The 8,912-nt window shown below is 43.6% G+C and overlaps 1 protein-coding gene across 1 annotated transcript; it reads left to right on the plus strand.

The window, feature by feature from the left end:
- Positions 1–2,398: 2,398 nt before the first annotated feature.
- LOC141147243 (uncharacterized) lies at positions 2,399–8,482 on the plus strand. The gene is made up of 2 exons (XM_073634435.1): positions 2,399–2,553; positions 2,778–8,482. Exon 2 carries the CDS (start codon positions 3,951–3,953, stop codon positions 5,829–5,831), a length of 1,881 nt encoding a protein of 626 aa, XP_073490536.1. The 5' UTR covers positions 2,399–2,553; positions 2,778–3,950; the 3' UTR covers positions 5,832–8,482.
- The last annotated feature ends 430 nt before the right edge of the window (positions 8,483–8,912 follow it).

The raw sequence follows: 8,912 nt of genomic DNA on the forward strand, positions 1-8,912 counted from the left end.
CAGAGATAAAACTATAATCCTACCACTTTATAAAACTCTGGTTAGGCCACATCTGGAGTATTCCGTCCAGTTCTGGCCACCAGTCCTCAGAAGGGGTGTGCTGGAGCTGGAGAGAGTCCAGAGAAGGGCAACGAAATGAATAAGGGGATTGGGGGACCTCAATTACGAGGAGCGACTACAAGCACTAAATTTATTCTCGCTGGAGAAGAGACGCTTGAGAGGGGACATGATAGCGATTTACAAACACCTCAAAAAAAGCCTAGGAAGAAAGCTATTCAGTCTCAGGGAAGAAGACACGCTATTTTTAGGGAGGAGGGGGGGGTACCTGGTTATGGTAGGTACCTGCTCCCACTTCCGGTCAGATGCGACCGTGGAAGTTCGCCCCTCTCACATCGCAGGTCCCAGAAGACTCCGATTCACAAAGTACATGCACAATAGGAAACCGGCTGTGAAGTTGCAAGGCCTCACTGCTGGTTTCCCTTACTTACGATGCCAGCGCCTGCACCCGAAGTGAATTGAAGAATCGGCTCTGGTGAGGACATCGCTGGATCCCTGGATAGGTAAGTGTCCTTATAATAAGAGTCAGCAGCTACATTATTTGTGGGAAACTGGAGCTTCTCTTTAAATTGAGATGTAGGATTGGGGTTAAGGTTGGATGTTGGTTGGAGGTTTTTTTTTATAGGAGCTAGGGATTAAGTGGAAGTAAACTTGAAGTTTAAGGCCCACTTCACGTAGCGCTCCTACACATGGTTTTGTGTGAGCGACGTTCACGCGATTCAGCTTGTCACGCATAAGGCAGCCCATGCACACACTTGACAAAGGAGTGCGCATGCTCAGTGTGAGCCTCGCGCATGCTCTGAAACGCGTTGTGGATCTCCTACACCCCGGTGACGTCACAGGCCAGTGAGCGGCTTCTCAGCTGTTTATCCTTCAGCGAGTTCAGCTGGCCGGTTCCCACTCGAGCGACCGCGGCTGCCGACTCACGCTATGGCTGTCATGTACTGACCCAGGAGCTTCCCCTCCCCGAGGCTTGTCATCCGTTACTTCGATGTAAGTGTGGATTACTTGTTATGTGCTCCCAATAAATACTTGCACTCAGAGGCGCTTTTCTCTTTTGTTTTTCTCATGCACTTCAATGGGCTGCCCTATGCTCTTTTTTGTCACCTAGAAGAAGCTCCTGCTCACTTTTGGGTGACAAGCCTCATGCAGTTTTTAAAAGCGCGCTTTGCCATGATTGCAGTGTGATTCTCTTATTTGACACGTATGGCAACATCACACCAAGTTTGGGATGCCATTTATAATGAATGATTTGGAATCGTGGGCAGAATCGGGGGCCTAAGATTGGAGATAGGGTTGAGAGTTCGGAATTGGGTTGAGCAATAGCAGTCTCCGTGGCATGTACAAATACACATGCAATTTGTGTCCTTAGAGAGAAAAGTAATAAGAATTTTTCAACACGAAGCGAAGAAAGGCTCCTGACTTGTTTTACTGTTTCTGACAATATGTTGAAAAAGGAAGAAATTTTCTCTTGTCTGCAAAAAAACCCAGGTAAGTCTTGCAGTCACATTTTTGAAAATTGTCTGACAAAGGCTCATATTAAGTAGGTCGTTGAAAGTGAAAATTTGGAAGTAGGAAAAAAGTCGGCTGAAAGCTTTTGAAATTAGGCGCAAGCTCATTAGAAGCAGCAGGTAAAGGGCAAAATAGAATGCTGGTTCAGCAAAGTGTTCTCTTTAAAATTAAACTGGTCATAAACTTAAAGAGATGAAAGCAGCGTAACAAGTTAAAAGAAGGAACTGCAAAGTGCCTACACACGCTTTTATTTTTCTAAAAAAACCCCGGGAACCCCCTGAACTCTGGCATGCCGAGTATTCAAATAGTGGCTTTCAGCCCACATATAGAGCTCTGGCATGCCCCCAGTTCCCCGCATTGATGCTGCTTATTAACCTATAAAGAGGCTCACACATTGCAGGGTGCCTATGCAAAAACTGGAGATGAAAGCCACCGTCTGCTTTCTTAAGGTTTCTGAGTACAGTGACTCCCGTACAGCTCAAGAAAAATAGTAGAAATAGAAAAAAATTGTACGTGTGCAGCACACACACCTGCTGAAAAGGAACATATGAGGGGAGTAGTGATGGGTCGAACACCCCCCCCCCTAGTTCGGTTTGCACCAGAACCGCCGAACATGGAAAAAGTTCGGACCCAAGCTACAAACCCTATTTATGTCTACGGGACCCGAACTTGAAAAATTAAAAGCCCCCCATTTTGAAGACTTATATGCAAGTTATTGGCCATACAAAAGGGTATGGGGGTCCAGGTACTGCCCTGGGGGACATGTATCAACGTAAAAAAATGTTTTAAAAAATATCGGCTGTTCTGATCATTATAAGGTATATATTTACTGATCGTACTGTTGCTTTAATTTGGCATCCATTATTAACAGGAAGTGTAGTATATTACACCCACTTCCTGTCCAGCAGATAATCTTTCTACAGTGAAGGAAGCATGTTAAAGACCTCCACTATTTCTTAATACTGGCCTTGGAAGCATAAGTCTGTAAGTAGGCTGTCATTAGTTTTCAATTAATTAGTATATGTTCTACTAATTCAACTACATTTCATCTGTTTGTTTGGTAGGATGTTTCTGTCAGGGAGTTCATTCAGCTAGGCCTCATTTGTGCTAGCTAGTGCCTTAACAGTATTGTAGCATGCCTGTTACTATTTGCATTTGTGATGTAATGTTAAATGCTAATGCATATTTTTATAATTTGTGTTTTGCAGTTTTACAAAAAACTTATTCTTAGTAAAGATTACAACTATTAGCCCTTCCTCCTGAGTCTTTATTGGGAAGCTGTTAGCTGTCTGCCAGGCCTTGTACTTTGAACACATTGTGAGGGCAGAACAGTAAAAAGACTTTTAACACAGCGGGCCTAGTCTAAAGAAGAGTGGATGCATTCTGCTCATCATCAGCTAACCTCTACAGCCACAGACATTACAAAGAAGTAATCTGTTTCATCATGCAGCACACAGACAAGGATACTACACCAGTCATCCCTCAGCATACACAAGCAGAGGAAAGCATACACAATATGCCAACCAACAGGTCACGCTGCACAAGCTCCAGAGTCTAGTCAGTCGGATCAGACATCAGCTAGTGCTGAATCTGCCAGGTCCAAGCGCACTAGCTCTAGACATTCAAGCTGCTCTAACCTGTCATCCACCAGTGCTGCAGCTGCAAGGGCCCATGCAAAAGCAGAAGCCGCGCGTGCACTGGCTTCCTATGCAATACGTGAAGCTGAAATGATAAGAGAACAGGGCTGCATAGATGAAGAACATCATATGATTAAAGCTAAAAGTAAAGCTGAAGCACTTAGAAGAAAAGCAGAGGTGAAAGCATCTTTACATATTATCAAGCAAGAAAAAATAGCTTCAGCAGCCTTAGCTGAAGCTGAGGTGCTCATGAGAGCTGCCGAAGAACAGTACAGAGAGCCCTCTGTGATAGATACCCAGATGACACCACTCAGTGCAATCCAACGCACTTGTGAGTATGTACAATTGCACGCGAACATGGACACTGATCAACTGTCTAATGATGCATTAGAATCATCCAGGGTCCCGCTAGCAGCAGGCAACTTTGACATAGCTCGATGCTACAAGACTGAACCAGAACTTTACTATAACAAGCCAAGTAGTTACATACTCAGAGACCAATCTGTTGGTCCTTCAGGAAATTAAACGAATGGTGACATAATCCCTCCACGGGAAAATAAAAATCCAGCCTATAGCAGAAAGACTTGCAGTAAACGAGAACAACCACATGACTATAGTGGGTTCAACCAAACATCCCAACCGTCTTACCAGCCACAGACATGCCCTGTGTTTGTTCCCAGAAATTGCCCACCACCTGAGGCAGCAGGAGTCACAGATGTGACAAAATACTTGATACGCCGTGAAATGGTGAGCTCTGGTCTCCTGAAGTTTGATGATCGTCCAGAAAACTATTGGGCCTGGAAGTCATCTTTTCTAAGCAGCACCCAAGAATTAAATATGAAAGACAGGGAAAAGCTTGATCTACTCTCCAAATGGCTCGGACCAGAGTCCACTGAGCAAGCCAAAAGAATCAGGTCAGTACATGTTTATGATGCGACAGCAGGGCTTACAATGTTATGGCAGAGATTGGAAGACTGCTATGGGTCACCTGAAGTAATTGAAGATGCACTTCTGAAGAAAATTGAAAATTATCCAAAAATAACAAACAAAGACAATCAGAAGCTGAGAGAGCTTGGGGACATACTTTTAGAGCTGGAGGCGGCAAAGGCTGGTGGATACCTGCCAGGCCTCTCATATTTGGATACAGCACGTGGAGTGAAACCGGTAATCGAGAAGCTTCCTTACAGCTTACAAGAAAGATGGATCACGCAAGCATCAAAATACAAGGAAGATCATCAGGTAGCATTTCCACCTTTCTCCTTCTTCGCCAAATTCATTGTGAATCAAGCTAAAATACGCAATGACTCAAGCTTCGCCTTTTTGAACATGGGAGGCTCCAGTTCTGTAAAGACAGAGAAACAACCTTCAGTGCACAATAAAGAACGCAGAGCAACAGTGTCTGTACGGAAGACAGAAGTACCGACTGAGTTTGAGGCCAACCAGGATAAAAGCTCAGGAATGCAAATTGAGGACCCAGATAAGCAGTTTCCACTACATAACAAGCCTCATCCACTGAGAAAATGTCGCAGTTTCAGATGCAAGACAATAGAGGAGCGCAAATCTTATCTTAAGGACAAGCGCATTTGTTTCAGATGCTGTGGTTCAACTCAACATGTTGCTAAAGACTGTGTGAAGACAATTCGATGCAAAGAATGCAATAATGACAACCATCTGTCTGCTTTACACCCAGGACCAGCACCATGGAAAACAGAGAATCTGGTAACCCAAGAAGATCAAGGTGGGGAGCAAAATGAGAGTGCATTACCAGCAATAACCTCAAAGTGCACTGAGATCTGCACAAACACATTTAGCTCTAGATCATGCTCCAAGATATGTTTAGTCAAGGTGTATCCTGCAGGCCTCAGAGAGAAGGCAATCAGAATGTATGCAGTCTTGGATGAACAAAGTAACAGATCTTTGGCAAGAACAGAGTTCTTTGACCTCTTCGGGGACAGAGGAAGTCCAACTCCGTATACTTTGAAGACATGTTCAGGAGTTGTGGAGACATCAGGGAGAAGAGCAAACAACTACATCATCGAGTCATTAGATGAGAAAATGCAGCTGACTCTGCCCACTCTCATAGAATGTGATATGATACCAGATGATAGATCAGAGATACCCACACCTGAAATTGCATGTTACTACCCTCATCTGATGCAAATATCAGACAAGATTCCAGTACTGGACCCAGGTGCTGCAATTATCCTTCTACTTGGAAGAGACATACTGAGAGTGCACGAGGTCAGAGAGCAATACAATGGGCCACACAATGCACCATTTGCACAGCGTCTTGACCTTGGATGGGTCATCATTGGTGATGTATGTCTGGATGGAGCTCACAAGCCGGCAAAAGTGAATGTCTACAAAACAAACATGTTGCAAAATGGCCGCACATCATGTCTTAGCCCCTGTACCAACAGGATACAGATTAAAGAGAGACTAGTCAACCCAATACAACAGCAGAAAGTTCAGAGTTACATGGAGGCCAAAACCTCATCTGAAGATACAGATGAGCTAGGATGCAAAGTGTTTGAAAGAACACGAGATGATGACAAACCAGCACCATCTGTTGAAGATAGCCTCTTCCTTGAGATCATGGACAGAGAAGTCTTTATAGATAAGTGAAACAGCTGGGTAGCTCTACTACCTTTCCATTCACCCCGACGTCACCTTCCTAACAACAAAGGACAAGCAGTGAAGCGTCTCACCTCATTGCGACGCACTCTAGACAGAAAGACAGATATGAAGGAACACTTCCATGATTTCATGCAAAAGATCTTCGACAGTGGTCAAGCTGAAATAGCACCACCATTGGAAGAAAAACAAAGAATGTTGGTACTTACCAATATTTGGAGTGTATCATCCTCAGAAACCAGGACAGATACGAGTAGTATTTGACTCCAGTGCAAAGTATGAAGGCCTTTCCCTAAACGATGTCCTCCTCAGTGGACCTGACCTGAATAATACACTGCTTGGAGTCCTCATCAGGTTCCGAAAAGAACGCGTTGCAGTAACAGCAGATGTACAACAAATGTTCTACTGTTTCCTTGTCCGAAAAGATCACAGAGACTACCTGAGGTTCCTGTGGTATGAAAACAATGACTTTAATAAAGATGTTACAGAATACAGGATGAAAGTACATGTGTTTGGGAACAGCCCCTCTCCAGCTGTAGCTATCTACAACCTGAGACGAGCAGCACAGGAAGGTGAAGAAGAGCACGGAACAGACGCCAAACAGTTTGTCATGAGGAATTTTTATGTAGACGATGGACTCGCTTCTTTCTCCAGCAAAGAAGAGGCTATCGACATCCTGAAAAGAACAAGAGAGATGTTAGCAGAATCTAACGTAAGGTTACACAAAATAGCGTCCAATAGCAGCAAAGTCATGGAAGCGTTTCCCTCAGAGGACCGTGCAAAGGACCTCAAGGACCTGGATCTAGGAACAGATTCACTGCCCCTTCAAAGAAGTTTAGGGCTCAAGTTTGGGATCTCAAAACCGACAGCTTTACATTTAGAGTATCCAGAGAAGAGAGCCATTCACGAGAAGAGGTGTCTTGTCCACGGTCAACAGCCTTTATGACCCCCTAGGATTTGTAGCCCCCATAACCATGCAAGGCAAGGCTCTTATGAGAGAAATTACTACTGAACATAAACAAAGTGAATGGGATACACCTCTACCTAAGGAGAAAGAAATGCAGTGGAAGTTGTGGAAGGACTCATTAATAGATCTTGAACAACTTATCATCCAAAGGTCATATGTCTCTGTTTCTTTGTCTGCCACGAAGCAAAGAGAATTGTGTGTATTCTCAGACGCATCCACTATGGCTATAGCAGCTGTAGCCTACCTTAGAGTAATGGACTTTGAAGGACAAAGTTATGTTGGGTTTATCATGGGAAAGTCCAAACTAGCTCCACGTCCTGCTCACACTGTTCCACGTTTGGAGCTTTGTGCTGCTGTCTTAGCAGTGGAGATGGCAGACTTGATCGTTGCAGAACTTGACATTGAAATTCATGCAGTGAAGTTTTACACAGACAGCAAGATTGTGTTAGGATATATTCACAATGCTTCAAGAAGATTCTACATGTACGTGTCAAACAGAGTGATACGCATCAGAAAGTCCACATGGCCAGAACAGTGGCACTACATCAGTACGGATAAAAATCCAGCCGATCATGGGACTAGACCGGTTCTAGCGGCTGCCCTTAAGCACACTAACTGGTTTTCAGGACCATCTTTTTTGACTAGATCAGAAATCGAAGAGACCACTCAGTTGGAGACATTTGAACTTGTAGAACCAGATAACGACAAAGAAGTACGTGCACAAGTAACAGCGTTTAGTACCATAACTACTAGAGGTAACCTTGGTGCACACAGGTTTGAAAGATTCTCCAGCCGGAAGTCACTCATTCGAGCTATAAGAAAGCTTATTCACCTAGCCAAATCCTTCTGTTGCGCTACAAACACTGACAAGTGTAATAGTAATCATCTTATGCAAGCCAAAATCATCATCATTAGATGTGTTCAGCAAGAAGTTTTCAAAGAAGACATCAAGTGCCTTCTTAAAGTAGAAGGGATCTCCAAACACAGTCACGCAGAAAATGGCAAGTCGACAAGCCTAACCTACAAAGTCGGAAATGCTGTCCTACTAAAAGACGCTCAGGTCCACCGAAACGAATGGCCAGTTGGACTCATTGTCGAGACTATACCTAGTAATGATAGTAAGGTTAGAAAGGTCAAAGTTAAAGTCATGAGACAGGGCACCCCTAAGGTGTACTTTAGACCTATCTCTGAAGTTGTTTTACTTCTTAAAAATGAAACATAGTGGTATAATGTTCATTATGCCAGGTGGGGAGTGTTCTGATCATTATAAGGTATATATTTACTGATATATTTACAGGAAGTGTAGTATATTACACCCACTTCCTGTCCAGCAGATAATCTTTCTACAGTGAAGGAAGCATGTTAAAGACCTCCACTATTTCTTAATACTGGCCTTGGAAGCATAAGTCTGTAAGTAGGCTGTCATTAGTTTTCAATTAATTAGTATATGTTCTACTAATTCAACTACATTTCATCTGTTTGTTTGGTAGGATGTTTCTGTCAGGGAGTTCATTCAGCTAGGCCTCATTTGTGCTAGCTAGTGCCTTAACAGTATTGTAGCATGCCTGTTACTATTTGCATTTGTGATGTAATGTTAAATGCTAATGCATATTTTTATAATTTGTGTTTTGCAGTTTTACAAAAAACTTATTCTCAGTAAAGATTACAACTATTAGCCCTTCCTCCTGAGTCTTTATTGGGAAGCTGTTATCTGTCTGCCAAGCCTTGTACTTTGAACACATTGTGAGGGCAGAACATCGGCTCTCGACTAAGGCTTTCCAGCAAAACAAAATGTCAATGTCTACATCTGCCAGAGCCAGAAGTGACGTCATGGTCCATGGCCAGCTCTATGGTAAACCGTCGCCGCCGGCAGATTCATTCTCCGGCTCCCCGATGGAACGGGAGAGACCGGAGAAGCACCGTAGAATGGGGGCTGGGGGGGGGGGAGTCCCTTCCCACCACCTGTAAAAGCAATCAAGTTGCTAAACAGCTGCTTTGATGGCTTTTACATGTGAGGGAATGCCAGCTAAAAATATATATATCTGGATGATGCCTGTAGCTGTAGGCATCATCCAAATATCTTCACCTAAAGTTAATGACGTCAT

Source organism: Aquarana catesbeiana, linkage group LG06 (genome assembly GCF_042186555.1).
Source record: "Aquarana catesbeiana isolate 2022-GZ linkage group LG06, ASM4218655v1, whole genome shotgun sequence".
In the NCBI taxonomy this organism is placed as follows: domain Eukaryota; kingdom Metazoa; phylum Chordata; class Amphibia; order Anura; family Ranidae; genus Aquarana; species Aquarana catesbeiana.